Source organism: Sarcophilus harrisii, chromosome 6 (assembly GCF_902635505.1).
Source record: "Sarcophilus harrisii chromosome 6, mSarHar1.11, whole genome shotgun sequence".
In the NCBI taxonomy this organism is placed as follows: Eukaryota; Metazoa; Chordata; class Mammalia; order Dasyuromorphia; family Dasyuridae; genus Sarcophilus; species Sarcophilus harrisii.
This window is the reverse complement of record NC_045431.1, coordinates 222,555,752-222,574,293: the sequence shown is the minus strand read 5'-3', so window position 1 is coordinate 222,574,293 and position 18,542 is coordinate 222,555,752. Positions and strand designations below refer to the sequence as shown.

Here is an 18,542-nt window from a genome sequence, read left to right as displayed (position 1 = left end):
CTAATTTCTAACAGAAATTTAAAGGCACATCATTTGTCACATTAGTCATGGTTGGCAACAAGAACCTATTTTTTAAAAAATATGGACCCTAAATGACTTTACATGAGCCCTGGAGGAATAGTGTTAATTATCTCTATCATTTTACTTTTCGTACATGTACTGCCAAAGAGAGTATAACACAAACATTTAATCTTGCAACACAACTGAAACTGGAATTCTGATTTAAAGAATCCAATTAGCTAATGAAGTGACCACAGATTTTAACATGAACTAATTCATTCCCAAATCAGACTTTTCAAGAAACTTTTTGGTGTAAAGAAAGATTAGAACTGCTGAAATAAAGAGCATGTATTTTCTCAAAACTGAATCCAACACTTATCCAGCACCTGAACTATAACAAAACAAATAATTAAGAAAAGAATAATAACAGAATAGAGACCTATCTCAGAGCTCTTTCATCAAGATTTCATGAGAAGAATGAGATGACAGTCAACAGGGTAGAAAGGAAATAGAGAACATGAGTCCAAACGTAAGATCTACACTCATTACTTGGGAGAATTGAACCAAGCTCCTTTATCAATCCTCATTTGTAAAATGAAGTGGCTGCACTTAATCTCTATCTACATCATTCCCAATAGTTGACATTTATGAAAAAAACTAAGATTTACAAAATACTTTCTTCCCAAATAGTCAATTACATATAATGCAAATAATCTATTCCCCTTCTACAGATTAGGGGTGTTGAGGGAGCACAATGAAATGGATAAGTAAGCCATCTCAGAAGTAGGAATGAAAGGATTTGGAGACTGATTCAATATGGAAGGTGAAGAAAAGGAAGGAGGCAATGATTTTTTTTTCTGTTCAATTCATTTTTGATTTTTCTTACACCTCTCATCATAAAGAAAACCCTAAAGTTTATATTTACTTCATTTCAAGGACCTATATCCAGCTGGTGGGTATAACTTTTCCCATCGAAAATGTGATACAACTTAACAACCCATTGTTTGTACATTCAAACATCCCCTTTGTCCATCCCCTTTTGTACATCCCCTTTTTGTCCCATTCCTAAAAGCACTGTGATTAGAAGTGCACCAGTCTAGTAGCTCTCTTCATTTTTCATGATGTTCTATCTTTCCCGAGGACATGTTCTGAAGATAGTGAGCTGGCATTTATAAGGTATTTTGAGATTTAAGGGTGAGAAGGTCTAAAGATAAGAAAAATTATTAATTGGTAAAAATTCACTTACAAACAGCAAAATCTCAAATAGGGAATTTGGGGAACTCACTGCTGCTAAAATCATCTTGGGTATCTGTTACTAAAAAGCACTATAACACCCAGGAATGCAATGTGGAGGCTTCTAATGCACTTACTGAGTGTTTCCAATATTACTATGATGGATTCCTTACAATTACAAGAGAAATCATCATCTTGGGTCTTCACAACTACTGAGGCTCACAGTCCTTCCCAATCAAACTTTCCACTGACCCTCAACAAACACTAGGTCATGTTTCCATCAGCCTGTGTGTTGAGTTCAAAAGGAATTATATCTGTGCCTGTATCATGTTAATGCAAGAAATATCATAGATTTGAAATTTCACCAATCTGGAATTATAATTGGGTCTTTTCATAAAAGTCACCATGTATTATTTAGAAGTAGATTTGTTTGAGACCTTCTTCTTTATCTTTATATCTTATCTCTAGCACAAGCAATCAACATAAATGTGTTGCTGGAAGCTCTGCTATGGACCCTCTTCACTGAACTCCCTTGGTAATCCTGTCTATTGTCATAAATTAGAGGGATAGAGGGATGGGCCTGAAGTCAGGAAGACTTAAGCTAAAATCCAGTCTCAGGCATTTTGCCAATTGAATGACCCTGGGCAAGTTATTTCACCTTGTTTGCCTCAGTTTCCTCACCTGTAAAATGAGCTGGAGAAGGAAATGGCAAACCACCCCAGTATCTCTGCCAAGAAAATCCTACATGAGGTCACAAAGTCAGAGATGACTGAAAAATGACTGAACAATAAAAGTATCGCTTCTAAGTTTCACCTTTAAGTGTCCACTAGACATTTTTCCTGCACCTGGAGGTCTCCTCAGATTCTCAAATCCATCCCGAGGTCAATGGGAGGATCTGGAGTCAAACCCCACTGAGAGCCAGCACCAGACTTCTCCAAGCCGTTACTGCCTAATCTGAAGAATAAATGGATCAGAGACAGAACCCAACTGTCCTGTTGTACATGAGAACAAGGGAAAATCCAGGAGTCTAAATGACTTGCCCAGGTTCACAATCTTGGTAAGTGCCTCAGGAAGGATTCGAACTCTACTCTTCCTGATTCCAAATCCTGCTGTCTCACTATTGTTCTATCTGTCTCCTGGGGGCTGAACTAGAAGGTTATAAGGTCTCTTCCAGCTCTACATCTGAGATCTCATGTCCCATTGTCTAAAATTAAACTAATACACACACACACACACACACACACACACACACACACACTGCCCCAAACCCAGCTGCCTGACAACTTTGCTCTTTCTTTGGACCTCTCTGCAAGCCCAAGGCCATTCTTGCCTCTCCGCTCTCCCTCTTCCCCAACAGCTATCAATTCCACATATATCCAGCTGCTGTCCTCTGCTGTCTTCTCTCCACTGGGCCCTCATTACCTCCTAGCTGGACTATTTTAAGCTTCCTGGTGAGTCATTTCCTGAAGTCCTTCATTCAATCCTCTACTCAGTTATCAAAATAAACTTCCTACTAAGGCACTGCTCTGACCATTAGCTCTCCCTGTTCCAAAGCCTCTAAAAGCTCCTGACATTAAATTAAAAAACCCTCCTCAGCCTCTCATCCCCAGCCTTCCTCGAAGCCTTCAGTACCCTTCTTCACAGCCTCTCCCTTCCAGACAAACAAACCAGAGTGCCAGCTGTTCCCCAAACTCAGCGCTCTACCTTCCTCCTCCATGGATTTGAGACTTTGCCCAAGCCTTCCTTATCTCCGGCACTCAAAATTGTGACCTTCCTTCAAGGTTCAGTTCAGGTGCTCCTTCCCACACAAAGGGCCTAATCGGGCCAGGAATGATGGTGAGTTACATTCAAGAACTAACAATGGATATGTTATATCCCCCCCAATATAATGTAAACTATGTCATTATCTCTAAGGTCTTTGACTTGACAAAATTTTATTAGCTATAGTATTGGAAGCTGGCTAGGGGCAGGGATGAACAGAGGATTTCACTGGTCAGGAAATCTTGGGTGAGGAATTTCTACTTTCAATGCAATTTACACCTTTTCTTCAACTTAGAGTCATGGGGAGTCACCTAAGATTATTATAGGCCACACCTATCTACCTTAGCACTAAGAAGTTGTGACTCAAACCAGTCATACAATCAGAATATATCTGAGGTAGTACTTTTACTTGAGTATTTCTGACTCTGAGCCAGCTCTAGAACATGTACTCTCCTGTCTCTGGATATTTTCTCTAAAATTTTTTAGCCATTCAAATATTATTCCCTTTTATAAGCAAAAAGTCTTCATTTTTTAAATGACAAAAAACATCCAAAAAAGAAATGAATCTCAATATCTCTCTCTCTCTCTCTCTCTCTCTCTCTCTCTCTCTCTCTCTCCTCCCTTCCTCTCTCCCACACTACACCCTTCAAATTCAGAATTCTCCTTACAATAGCTTTTCATTACTTTAATATATATATATATATATATATATATATATATATATATATTTAGCAAAAAAATTAACCTCTGGCAGACCAAAAAGAAAAGAGAGAAAAAAGTATCTTTTTCAACATGACAATGTTGAAAATGGCTGATTTGGGCAATTTGGTTGAATTCCAGATGGCCCAAAAGTACATTTTGGTAGCCAGACATTTTCCACAGCTATATGAATGCAAGCAATCTAAATTTGCTACATAAGTGTTCCTCTCATCCTCTTTCTGTTTCTATTTTTCATCAGAGTCCTTTCCCACTCTTTTATCTCATGCCTAATGTTTCTTGCTTTGAAATAAGTGTCAGACATAATACACTTTATAAATCTAACAGCAATATTTCAGAGCACAAGAAGGTTATTGAGACCTGAAAGAGCTTTTCTTTGGGCATTTCTGAGTCAAAACTTCAATATAGATGAAACAAAAGTTTTTCTAAAGGTTTTAAAAGATTTCATTATTCTGCAGCAATGGAATTTCAATTTCCTTTTGATACCAAACAGGCAAGCTTCCAATAGATCGCCCTTCCAAGACCACCACTGCAACCAGTATCTAATTTCAGATCTAAGAAAAAGGTTACTTTCCTTGAAAAGGTTGAAGCTATTGATTCCTTGAAAAATTAGATACTAACCATAGCCTGATGATATATTTTCCAGAAAGCAGTGATATTTCTGAGAGAAATGGAGCAAACTTCCTTGATTTTCATAGGAAAGTCTTTCAACCCTAATAGATTGAAAATAGATTGAAACCAGACAACTTTCTATGTATGGATAGACGGGCCACTGGCAATCAAAGCTCAGTTTTCACAGATAGAGACAACCACCCTTTCGGTGTGAGCAGACCCTATCAAAAACTTTGGCACAATTGCCCAGTGCTTGTCACTATCATGTATTTCAAAAACAACTTCTCAGTGAAGAGACACTGGATTTATTGCTAAAAGGAAAAAAAAAACAAAACAAATCAAAACACGAGGAAAAAATTCTGTGCATCCCTAAGGGAGTTGCAAAAATCTTACAGCAAAGAGAATAGGGGACAAGTCCGCATGTCTGTAACAAGGGCAGGCACTCTGAGAAGCAGGGGTCACTTGTACTCTCACATTCTTGGCCAGGGGCCAGTCAACTCGGGCTTTGTCCATCGAGGCAAACTCCCTTCATTGCTCCTTGATCACAGGCCCCTTGGTAACTAGCCTCCCCCAAGGTGGTGGTTGCTGGAATTAAATAAGCAATTTAAAAACCAATCAATCATAAATCAGAAGAGACCCAAAGAAACCAAATCCAGCAGACAAATGTCTCCTTTTCGGTGCTCTGAATTCCAACTGTTTTATGGTCTTCCTTTGAAAGGGCATGGGGAGGAGAGAATTACCTCAGTCTGGGCAGCCAGGAATAATTGTGCTTTCCCCCCGGGCTAGGGGATAATTGACTCATTATTCACAGTAGCTCTCAACCTGCCAAAGCACCCCACACACTACGTGGCCTGGAGAATGTGTGACAGAGTCCCTCAATGAGGGCCACAAGAGCAGCAAGCTAAGAAGGGGATGAACTTTGAAATGGGAGTGGAAGTCACTTAACAGCAAGATTTGGTGGGAAGGGGGGAGTCAACCTGGCTCAGTGCTGAGTAAGTTCTGTGACTGAAGCCACAAAGGGGTCACCTGAGACATTTCGAAAGCTGGTAATTAAGAAGACTAAATCCCTCTCAGTATTTTTCCTTCTCTCTACAGACCATAAAAGGCTTACTTTGTTTCCCCACCTGCCACTTGCACTACTTCTTCCCTTTTGCTTGTGATCAGAGATTGTCTGTGGAGGAATCCTTTCCTCTCCGGTGTCAGCATTCGGATTCTGACATAGCAGAGGGTAATGGCCACCATCACCAGGGGCAGAGAGAGACTCCAAACACGCAGCCAAATTCCAACTGGCCAGTATCCAGTACTTTGCAATCAATCAATCAACTAGCATTTATTAAGAATCTACTATGTGCCAGGTCACTGTGCCAGATATTAGGGGTACAAACACAGAAACTGAATAGTCTCTGCCCTCAAGGAACTTACATTTTTGCCCTCTGGGTGATACTTTCAATTCTTCAGAATCACTCAACAAGCATTTATTAAGTGCCTACTGCGTGCTAGGTCCTGTGCTAGGTATTGGCAATAAAAAGAGAAAGAATGAATCTTGGCTCCCCTTTGTCCCCTACTCTCATTTGGAGAACAGAAATATCATCTTAGACTCTACTTTGGGAGGCAGCCACAGAGCCATAGAGGAGTGGTCCTCGCCTTTAAAGAAAAATAATCACCCTTGAACAACTTAGCAGTTATGAAGAAACAAATGAGCTAATCTGTACAGAGTAGACTGTAAAATATCACATCAGTTATTTCAATCCTATTAGCATTCCAATCCAGAGAAATAGGGAGTGCAGATACCCTACAAAGTTATCACGTTCAGAGATTTCCTAGGGCCGGAAGACACTTTGGAGATCACCCAGTTTAACTAACCTTTGCACTTTGTAAGTAAAGGAATAGATGATGGTTAATCACAGCCAATCTCATGAGTTAATGAAAGAAATGGGACCAGGAATAAGAGTTTAGTATTCAAAATCAAAGAGGGATTTCAGTAATACAAACAACTTTCCACAATGACTGAAAACTAAACTTTGTAGCTTTCCAGACCAAAGAAAATGAAACAATACTCGGGCAATAGGAAGTTACCAAGCCCACCAATTTATTAACTAAATGCCTGCTTATAGACCTAGTATCTTGCTAGGCTCTACATAAGAAATAAGAAAAGAAGGAAAAAAGAGGAGTGGGTACAGGAAACTATGATCCCTGTCCACAGGACCATAAAGTCATGGGCACAATGGTTAGATTATATGTTTCTACTTTTCCAGAAGAGGGAAGATGCCAAGGGGTGTGGAGATCCCAAGTGATAAGGCATGGAGCAGAACATTTTAGGAGAAAAATAAGTGTGCTATAGTAGAAATACACTGAATCCGAGGAACTGAGGTCAAATCACAACTCTTCTTTTTAATAATTCTTTTAAATTAACATTTAGTTAACAGTTATATAATTATATATAATGCTTATAAAATAATGCAAATTAAAGAAATATTTAATATTAATAAATTTGGGCAAATTTCACTCTTCCTGATAAAAATTTTCTTAGTTCTAAAAGGTGGGGGCTGACCTAGGAGATATCTCAGAGCTTCCTTCAAATTATGATATTTTCTGATCCCATGAGTTTCTCTCAGGGATACCTCCAACAAAAGCCAGACCATTTCTTGGACCAGACCCTAGGAGCTAGGACCTATTGCACTAGGAGGCAATATTCTTTTACATCTTAAGCTTCAGATCAAAGACAGAAATAACAAAATAAAATAACACTTAAAATACCTCATTTTTCATTGCCAACTTGTCTTATAATAGTGAACTATAACCTCATCGCCTTTCCAAATCAATTTTTCAGTACAATCTAGAAATGTATGATGCAAAAGAGATATCTTTTTTGTCAAAGCATACGAATGCTGACTGGTAAAAGCTACTGGGCACTATATTTAAATAATATTCATAGACAAAGTAGCTTAGTCCCTCCAGTAGGGGCCAGTGTAGGACTATCCCTTAGTCTATCCCCACAGTTCTCAAACTTTTTGATCTCAAGCACTCTTTATAATCTAAAGCTTCTTGAGGAGCCCAAAGAGTATTTGTTTATCAATATTTGCTATGTTGTAAATTAAAATGGACATAACTTTTAAACAATTATTTATAATAACAACAACAAACTTCATTACATATTAACACAAATAACATTTTTAAGAAAAAATAACTTTTCTGGGGGAAAAATACTGAAAAGATAGTAGCATTGTTTTATTTATCTTTGCACATCTCATACCTGATATAATAGAAAATGGTGAGATTATATGTTTCTACAGTCAATCTGTTGTGATATCTGAAGGAAAGCATTCATACAGGCAGATAGTTGGAAAAGGGAAAAATATTTTAATAGGCAAATAATATCTTAGTATTATTATGAAAATAGTTTTGAGCTGGAAGTTCAAAAGAATAGTGGGGATACTTCTCCCAACCCCCATCTTCGCAGGTTCTGCTGACCACACTTTGAGAATTACTACTCTCTCCAATTTGGATTTGACTATTTCAATGAACGCAGTTATCATCATGTCCACCAGAGATAATACTGCACAATTTCTTAAGGTTATATGTGCAAGATTTTCTTAAATGTTGAGCTTTCGTGACCATGTTTTCTTTCTACATCATCCTTGTAATATTCCCCTCTCAATTCCCCTGTTCATCACCCACTACAAGTGTGCCATTCCAAGAAGAGTTATCATAGCCCTGCTGAGACAACCTATTTATCTCAAGTCCTTCTCAGAGGTCAGAGAATAGAAACCATCACAGGACAGAAAATTAGAAGAGATTTAAGAGGTCACTGATTTCAATCCCATCATTTTATACATAAGAAAACAAGCTGGGAAAGGTCACAATTTGTCTTGAGGCAAGATCTGAACTCAGTTCTTGACTTCCAAGTCCATCCATCACTCAATTCACTGCACCCATTAGCTGCCTCAACATCCCTACTTTGAGTAGAGATTGAGAGCAACGTTCAAGATTGAGAGCAAGTTCACTCTGGCTGTCCATATTTCTGGTATCCTAGCCTCTTAATCCTCGCAACAGGGGTTCCCACAATAACCCATATAATTATATACAATATAATTCAGGGATCATCAAACTTTTCAGAAGAATATGCCAAGATATCAATACTCTTTTCCTCCTGTGCTAGAAAGAGAAGTTAGTTACAGATTCTCAAAAGCAAAGCACCATTCATTTTGTATCTCTTCTGTATACACTTTTTTCATGAATGCTAATTCTCTGAAAGAATGTAAACTCCTTGAGGGAAGGGGCAGTTTTATTTTTGTCTTGTAGCCCCAGGGCTCTTTACCCACTGCCTGACATAAAAATTCTTGGTTATTAACTGGAAGTGGGAGGAGGGCAGAGCCCTACTGAAATAAAAATTGGCCCTCAAGACTTACTTAGGATACATTTCAGCCAGTATCAAATCGGACTTTTTAACATGGGTTTGGAACAATTTCATTCGGCACATGAGATTCCATTACCGAAGGAAGTCTCCAGTGAGGAATAAGAATGGCTTCACAATCAACTAGAGTCATCAATGAAGATCAGGTAATAAGCATTTATTGAGTACCTAATATGTGCTAAGCACCAAGGAGCCACAGAAAGCCAAAAACACAATTTCTGCGCTCAAGGAGGCTGCATCCTAATGGAGAAGACAGTATGTAAACAACTATGGACAGACATAAAGGGAGCAGACAGAAGAAAGCCGCCAACAAGAGGAGAGACTGGGAAAGGACTCCTGCCAGAGGTGGGATATGAGCTCAGACTTAAAGGAAACCAGAGGAGCTATGAGACACAAGTGAGGAGGAGCAGCATCCCAGGCATGGCGGACAACCATTAAAAATGCAACAAGTTTTTTACAGTCAAAGGTTCTGATAAAGGCCTCATTTCCAAAATATATAGAGAATTAACTCTAATTTATAAAAAATCAAGCCATTCTCCAATTGAAAAATGGTCAAAGGATATGAACAGACAATTCTCAGATGAAGAAATTGAAACTATTTCTAGTCATATGAAAAGATGCTCCAAGTCATTATTAATCAGAGAAATGCAAATTAAGACAACTCTAAGATACCACTACACACCTGTCAGATTGGCTAAGATGACAGGAAAAAATAATGTTGATTGTTGGAGGGGATGTGGGAAAACTGGGACATTGATTCATTGTTGGTGGAGTTGTGAACGAATCCAACCATTTTGGAGAGTAGTTTGGAACTATGCTCAAAAAGTTATCAAACTGTGCATACCCTTTGATCCAGCAGTGTTACTACTGGGATTATATCCCAAAGAGATTATAAAGAAGGGAAAGGGACCTGTATGTGCACGAATGTTTGTGGCAGCCCTTTTTGTAGTGGCTAGAAACTGGAAACTGAATGGATGTCCATCAGTTGGAGAATGGCTGAATAAATTGTGGTATATGAAAATTATGGAATATTACTGTTCTGTAAGAAATGACCAACAGGATGATTTCAGAAAGGCCTGGAGAGACTTACACGAACTGATGCTAAGTGAAATGAGCAGGACCAGGAGATCATTATATACTTCAACAACAATACTAGATGATGACCAGTCCTGATGGATCAGGCCATCCTCAGCAACGAGATCAACCAAATCATTTCTAATGGAGCAGTAATGAACTGAACTAGCTATACCCAGAAAAAGAACTCTGGGAGATGACTAAAAACCATTACATTGAATTCCCAGTCCCTATATTTATGCACACCTGCATCTTTGATTTCCTTCACAAGCTAATTGTACAATATTTCAGAGTCTGATTCTTTTTGTACAGCAAAATAATGTTTTGGTCATGTATACTTATTGTGTATCTAAGTTATATTTTAATATATTTAACATCTACTGGTCATCCTGCCATTTAGGGGAGGGGGTGGGGGGGTAAGAGGTGAAAAATTGGAACAAGAGGTTTGGCAATTGTTAATGCTGTAAAGTTACCCATGTATATATCCTGTAAATTAAAGGCTATTAAATTTAAAAAAAAAAAAAAAAATGCAACAAGTAAAGAAATGGAGGATTATCTGCGCAGAACTGAAGGAAGGTAGGCAAAGCTGGAATATCAAGGACAAACATGGGAAGAAGGGGAAGAAGACTGAAATGGCAGGAGGAGGCCACATTGTGAAGAGGCTGAACGTCAAACAGAGAACTTTGTAGCCAATCCTCAATTTAAAAAGTAGGAGGATGATGTGGCTTCAGACCTGTGCTTGAAGATCACCCACTTTGGAACTGAGAAGATGGTGCTTGCTTTGCTCCCGGTTCTATCCCCACTTGGGACCTCTCTGAGACCCTGAGTATCTTGGATATTGTGGTACAATCCTCCTACTCCATAACAAGATAGAGATAGCTAAGTACACTAACACCAAAATGTTTCAATCACATATGGATGTGCTCTTCTCTCTGGATCACAAATGAATTCTCTTTCATTTGGACCATAATAGAAGCCTTATACGTTCTTAAAATGATCCAACTCAAATCTTTGGTAGAAGGCTAAGGCAAACTCATATTAAAGACAGTAGAGATATTCATGTTTCTTCCAAGGAATCCTTAAGAGATACCTCACAGAAGTTTTAATTTAAAGGAAGACAATTTGAAAAACGCTCTATCAGGGTTGTTGTTCTTTTCTTTTTTTTTTTTTCTTTTTTTATAATAGCTTTTTCTTTTTCAAAATACATACAAAGACAGTTTTCAACATTTACTCTTGCAAAAGCTTGTGTTCCATATTTCCTTGCTATTCTTTTCAAAGCCACTGGGTAATGTATTCATTCTAATAGTAGAGGTGTCAAGAAAAAATGAAATATTACAAATATAGTCTTATCAAAATTATACAAAGGATGACTTCCGGGACCCCACCCATCAACCACTACTTTTGCAAACCTAAATTTAAAAATTTATACTTTTGACATTCAACATTTGAATGTCTTAGCACTATAATCAAGGAACAATAATTGTACAAACCAAATGGCTAAAAAGTTATCAAGAACTGGATTTAAACTATCAAAAGAGATTAGATGATTAGAAAATTCAACAGAAATTTGTCTCATCGCTGATTGAACAGGAAAATGAAAATAAGATTCTTAATTCAGAATTCCTTACACTCCCTGCTATAATGATATAATTTAAGCTACATATACGGAAAACAAATAAAATTATCCTTATGTGTTTTAATGAACCAGTAAAATCAACAAAGAACAATAGTTGAGAACAGTTTTAAAACAGACAATATTTAACCTTTCTAGAATCCAGGTAGATTAGATAATAAACTATATGATACTGAAAATATCTGATGAAACCAGATGCTAGATAGCCTATATTTTTCTTCGTGTAAGTATATGAGCAGCTTCCTGTTTGTGTCCTTTCTCATTCAGTTGACCATTTCAAAGAAAATATTATTGTTCTATGGTTGAAAGGGCATTCTGCTAAAAATTACTCACATTTAAATATGTGCCCATTGGGTTGAATCACACAACATATCCTTAGGACTACTTCAGCTGCCTCGCTGAGCAATCCACCATTTTTCCACAAAAGAAGAAAATATAATAACCATGGCTAAAAATAATTCTCAAGTGAAAAAGAAAATATATACAAAAATAGCCATGTTTCATGTTGTTTCAATTGGGGAGAGAGATGAATAGACACACAGACAAATCAGTGGTAGTTATATCAACAACAGCAGTAAGGTCTGACCTATATTTTATTGAAGTTAAAAGTTTCACTGACAAAAAAGACACTCATGTGCATTCTCTCTCTCTCTCTCTCTCTCTCTCTCTCTCTCTCTCTCTCTCTCTCTGTCTTTCTCTACACACACACACACACGTTTTTATAAGGACAGAATCTGGCAAAATGATTCCTAATATTTGCCTTAAACAAACAATTATTTGATTCTTATAACATCTGGCTTGATTGACAGAAGGCATATTTTTAAAAGTTACATATTATAATAGCATCACTACATTAAAAATTGCCAACAAAGAACAATTACATGTAAGCTATATCAACATAAGGAACAAATGAGTATCTATAGGACAAACTGTCGTGTGAACAATGGAATGAATTCTAACAACTGTGGCTGGAGATTTATGCCAAATTATCCAAAACAAAAAGCCTCTGTCAGCTCAAAATCTGTCATATTTTAAGTGTGAAAATTCCCTTCTGCAACTGAACCAGCAGATTTTCTGTGTTTCATAAATTGTCGGATTTGTTCCCTAACAGTAGTGATTTGGTGATGAAAAAAGAAATAAAGAAGCAAAGAAAAAACTGCTTAATTACAATTTACAGATGTTTCCCCAAAGAAGTAAGACAGGTTAATACTTCTGAAGTCATTTCTTTTCACAGGAATCTTATACATTTGTTCATTTCATTTGTCCCTAACATTCTTCTCTTCAATGTTCCTCAAGATTGTTGATCTTTCATTGTGATAAAGAGATTACATATAGATAGCTGCTGAATTTATGATCAATTGAAAATTGCAAACCTTTTTTTTTCTCTCATTTGATTTTTTTTTTGGCAACATGACAAAACATATCAATTTTAAAAGTCCTGAAATTACATCGTTTCTTTAATTCCAAGAATTGCTCAACTTCCCTTGGGATACCAGATTAATTTAATTAGTTTTATTGAACTGCCTAGTTGCTTTTATTGGTAAGTCCCACTCACATGATGCCTTCGACAAATTTCTCATGGGGTTAACACTATCCCATCAGTCTATTCCTTAAGTTAAGATAAGCTTATTACAATTCAATGTGTTATTTTCTGTGGTACCTTTTTTTAACTGCTAAAATTCACATTTGTAAATATGCTTTCAAATCTGACTTTTAAAAAAAAAATTTAAAGGAAGCAGGAGAAAAGACACTGGCAGAGTGATTGTGAATTCAAAACATGGCTCAATATTCAGCAGGGAATTAAATGACTGATAACAACAGCACAGAGAAGGCAGCTAGAGAGAGCCACCTGGTAGCCCCAAACTGGTCAGTCCGTTTCCAACTTCCTCTGGTAAGAAAACAGCCAGATGCAGACAAAGCAAAACATGGGTAAGGCTCCTGTCTCGGTCTGGCCCTAGATAGAAAACAATAGCAAAAGGGAACACAGCGAGGATTGTTATTCTGTTGGCTTTTTTTTTAATAAGGGAAAGCTGTTTTTATGCTCTACTGAAATTCCCTTCCTGCTCTGAAATTGGTAAGAGGCCCAGCTGCTTTCTTATATTATTCTCTGTGGTGTTTTTCTATAGCAGATTTCAAATTTATTCTTCAGATTGAGAAAAGCTTCTCTTTGTATCCCACAGAAGTTTAAAGATACGTTTTTATGTTCAAACTCCAAACAGTTTGGGGTGCCCAAATGAGACAGGTCAGTTTTAGATATGCTGTGAATAGAGCTAAATTTCAGCCACTTATTCAGCATTCATCAAAGATTTGAGTTCCTGGTATCTACTAGGCTAGGGACCTAGGAAGTGACAAACACAAATAATAGTCCTACTTTCAAGAAGATTGGGGAGGGGGGAAATAATGGGATAGGAAAAATGTTTATATTATAAAGTGGGATGTGGGATGTGACCAACCTATTATTAATGCCTTTCTCTCAAGTTTTCAAGTGAAAATATTTGAATTGCAAACTAAACTCCAATTCCAACATTTTAAGCTCTTAGGAAAATGAGTAGAAAAATTCACTGGTTAACAAAGTATTTCAAAATATCCCAAAGCAAGCTCTTTACAGCCTAAATAAAGAAAAAGGTTGGACAATTACATAGTGATCTGAGAGAATGGAGATGGTCCAATCACTAAAAAGTAGGTCTATCTGAATTTCTTGCCCATTCAGCCCCAAATTACACAGAAACTGCTCAACTCTGAACTTGTTTTGACAGAGGAAACTTAGGTTCTAACATTGAAACCAAAGGCCTTACGACCCACATACCATACTGCTAAAGCCTATGGACCATGAGATCTTTCTATCACCAATCTCTGCTCCTGATTATGTTGTGTATGCTATCTCCTCCTGTTAAGATAGAGGCTCATTTAACACCAAAACAGTTTTACTTTTTATATCTGTTATCTGTAGGTCTAAGCATGGTTCTCTGTATAGGAAATATAATAAATTCCTTTTCTTTTTTCATTCATTCACCAAAACAGTTCCTTAAAGACACTGAGGAAGGGAATAAAGCAGAAGCCTATGGATTCAATCTTCTGCAGTTTATATTAGCTGTTTTTTTAATAAAAGTAAATTTTAAATAAATTTAAGTTTTTAAAAATGTCAATAACCTGAAAATCCTAAATCCAAATCAGTTTACACATCACTAGATAAAATAACTCATTTCTGAATATTCAGACACACAATAATCGGATCAAAAATGAAATAATCCAAACATTAAATCCTGAAGAAAGGAGGTAAAGAGAGGAATTCTGTTTTTTATTAAGGATATAATCTAAAAGAACAATAAAAGTCCTGAAAGCACAATATGCTTTAGTGAAAATCAGACCAACAAAACTACTGGAAATAAAATTACACTTAAAAATCATGAAGTCTTGAACCCAAGCATAAGGAATTATCTTCATGGTTATGAATATACCAAGAAATGAGAATGTGTGGATTGCATAGAAAGAATACCCAAAAAAAGCTAAAAATTGTGCATCTTTGGGAAAAGCAGAATTTTTTAGAATCATAAGAATTGATCCTGAGAAGCAAAGAATGGATAAATAATTTAAGGGCTAATCAGAAGGGCACAATAGATTCATCTTCATCCCTGAACCATTGACAGATAATCAGTAAAAAAGACAACTTTTCTAGGAGCTGACTTACATTTCAGGCTGAAGCATGAAATCAGTACAACTAGCCTCTTTGTGAAGAATGAATTGAGAGATATTGAAGCGAATATAACTGATGCAACCCTTCATGGTCACCAGATGCAATAAAATGGGGTTGAAGAGGCTTAATGCCAGTTTCTAAGCCACTGATTTCCTGAATATACAATTTCTCTGTGTGAGAAATATGACCAATAATTACAATTCAGAAAGGTGGTGTGAATGCTTCCCGAATTGCATCATGTGACAATTTTGGTTTGGACTGAAATAAAAGTAAGTGTTCAGGATTTACAACAGGTGAGAATAGCCACTAAGTCACATTTGAATGAAGCAATATCAGTAGAGAGTTGCTCTTGAGAGATCTATCTACATTAGCACAAAAAAATAAAATTAGGTCCGAGAAAGTCATTGTCAATGAAGATCTTTTATGACCTAATAATTATAGGTCTCATATTTCCAGCAAAACTCAAGTTAATGACTCTGCTTGATGTCAAAAGTTCTGTATTTTTTGGTTCTATACCCAAGTCTATGAGTTTGTTTTTTAAGAATATAACAAAAAAAAAAACTTGAGAATGTTTAAATGATTTTTAAATAACATTTTTCATAATATCAATAATTTGAAGAAACAATCAACATTTATTAAGTACCTTGTGCCAGGCATTACAAGTTGCTAAGGATATGAAAACAAGCTCTTTTACCCCTATTTTAAGGGACTTATGTTATACAGGGGAAGGCAACAAGAACATATGAAATCAACATTAAAACAATTACAAAGAAATACAAGGTAATTTGGTGAGGCATTTGGTCGTTTTCCCTGGTATCTGACTCCTTGTAACGCCTTTTGGGATTTTCTTAGCAGAGTACTGGAATGAGGGTTTGCCGTGTCCTTCTCCAGCTCAATTTACAGGTGAGGAAGCTGAGACAAAGAGGGCAAGGTGACTTGCATTGAGTTTACCACCTAGCTGCCTAGAGAAGCACTAATACCTCACAGGGAAAGTCCTTAGGTAGGTGGGGACACTTTTAAGCTTGAAAGGAAACAATGGATTCATAGGGTGGTGTGTGTGTATGTGTGTGAGTATATGTTTGTGTGTCTATGTATTGTCTGAGAGAGAGAAAGCGTGTGTGTGTGTGTGTGTGTGTGTGTGTGTGTGTGAGAAGGGGAAAGGAAGTAGATGCTACACCTGGAGGAGAACCTGTATAAAAGCTCAGAAATGGGAGATAACACTGTCATGCCTGAAGAATAAGAAGGCCAGCAGGAAAGGAGAATAATGGGTAATAAGTCTGGAAAGATGAGTTGAAGCCAAGCCTTTAAAAACATCTTTAATGAAATATATCTACAAAGTAGTTAAGATGTAAAGGAATGAAAGTCATTTATATTATATCCTTCATAACAATATTAGTGTTCTAATAATTATATACATTATTATTATTATTATTATTAAAAATATAATTCATAACAATAGAAACTTTTTAAGGTTTTTTTTAAGGTTTACAAAGTATTTTCTACAACTTTGTAAAATAGGCCATACAAGTATTATTATCCCTTTTCTAAAAATGAGTAAATTGAGACTCAGAAATAAGTAACCTTCACTACTAAATGACTGAATTCAGATTCGAACCCAAGCCTTCCGACTCTAAGTCTTGTATTCTTTCCACTACATAGTTATCACCAATGAATGATATCAAATTCTACATCTTGATTTTCTAAGACACATTTAAAGAAAGACCTGGCCACCAACTGGAAAACCAAAGACACTAAATGATGTTTTTGTCATTCAGAAATATTGAGTGAATCATCTTATTAAACAATTCATTCTGAGCTCAATATTTATTGTCAGCTTTACACAGTTCAGCAAGCCAGAAGTGCTAACTAATAAAAACTGCAAAATCTAGTTAAAATAAATCTACCATAGGTGAGAATTATATTACAATATTAACAGTTTCAGACTGATTTCCAAGATTCTGAATCAGTAATGTGAATTTCTTTTAATAAAGCTATAGTTTAATTTTTTCTGGAAAATATTTTTAATAGAATTACTGACCCTTTTGACAATCTTAGAAAGAATATGAATCCCATGAGCATCCTGGCATATAAGTATTATGACAATAAATAGAACAGTCACTCTTTTTGAATTGAAATGGTAATAGACTTGGGAAACTAAAACTTACTAGAGAAATATGCAAACGTATGCAGGGTGATAACCACTTTCACACAAAACTGATTCTCCTGCATATCAGTGAGGCAACAGAACCCAGTAAGACAAATGAAGGACTTGGGAAAATGAAAGAATAAGGTCTTTTGGAGCACTGACATCTGTGTCCTCCTCATGCAGATGGAATGTGAATTAGTTTTCTTCAGAAAGGTCAATTATGTTGCTCGCTATCCAACCATTAGGTCCTATGCTTAAGAGCACTGTAACTTCAGAAAATTTTTAAATGCTTCAGAAAAAAATGAAAGTTTACTGTTTAGGACATGTTTTTACACTTACAACTCAGAAATATTTTGTGCGTTAAGTGGATTTTTTTCAGGTCATTAGTTTATAATGTGAACTAGTGCCTTGGGATATATTAAAAGGAGAAAAAAGCCAAGCTCCTGTGCATGGAAATGCAGTTTAGATGATTTGTGAACTCATTTATTTAAGTTCAATTTTTGCAACAATTTACAGCAAGAATAAAGTCAATGTGGCTATAATGATATGCCATTTTTTACATATGCCATAAATACATACATATACATGTTTGACATCAGAAATGTTCCCTAATCCATGTATATCCAGTCAAGGAGGTCAGACAGATTCTTCTCTAACCTCTAATTGCCTGTCCAAAGAAATCAAAATATTCATACTGAATCATTTCAAAGGAAAGCTTAATATATGTTTTTTTTTTTTTTTTTTTTACCAATAATAACCTTTTAATTTGGTCTTTTCAACTTTTAAGTTTGTTGGCAGTCAGAGTTTGCTGCTTATGCAGAAATGGGCAATACAAAGTGAATTGGGTAAATGAATGTTTACAAAGTGCTCAGAGAGCCTCTATAAGGAGACAACACAAGACAGACCAAGAACTAGATTTAAATACTAGATTTTCGTCATTGTGTTAAAATATAAAAGTATCACAATTCAATTTTACCTTTTGAAAGACAAGTGTCCGCAGATAGTTCCTTTTTCGATTCCCGGTGATTAATAAAGTGATCCAGGGTTTCTGCAATTAACTGATCGTCATCCATGATCCCCACTCTCAACAACTGAACAGACACACCTATTTGAGCAGCCTCTTCATCTGTAATACAAAGAAAAAAGAAATAAATGAACTCTAAGACCAAAGAACACAATTACAGCCCTTCTGAAAATTGTCTGAATAAGGTATATGAAGAATTGTAGACTTAATAAGCCAAAGGAGAAATGGAAAGAG

The 18,542-nt window shown here is 36.4% G+C and overlaps 1 protein-coding gene across 5 annotated transcripts in view; it reads right to left on the bottom strand.

Moving 5' to 3' along the window:
- IFTAP (intraflagellar transport associated protein) overlaps positions 1-18,542 on the bottom strand; it is a 79,225-nt gene that overhangs the window by 24,555 nt on the left and 36,128 nt on the right. For all 5 annotated transcript variants that reach the window (XM_031944182.1, XM_012552571.3, XM_031944183.1 and 2 more), the window contains one exon: positions 18,261-18,410. In XM_031944182.1, coding sequence (XP_031800042.1) covers positions 18,261-18,357 — 97 coding nt within the window. In that variant the 5' untranslated portion in view covers positions 18,358-18,410. The remainder of the gene's footprint in view (positions 1-18,260; positions 18,411-18,542) is intronic.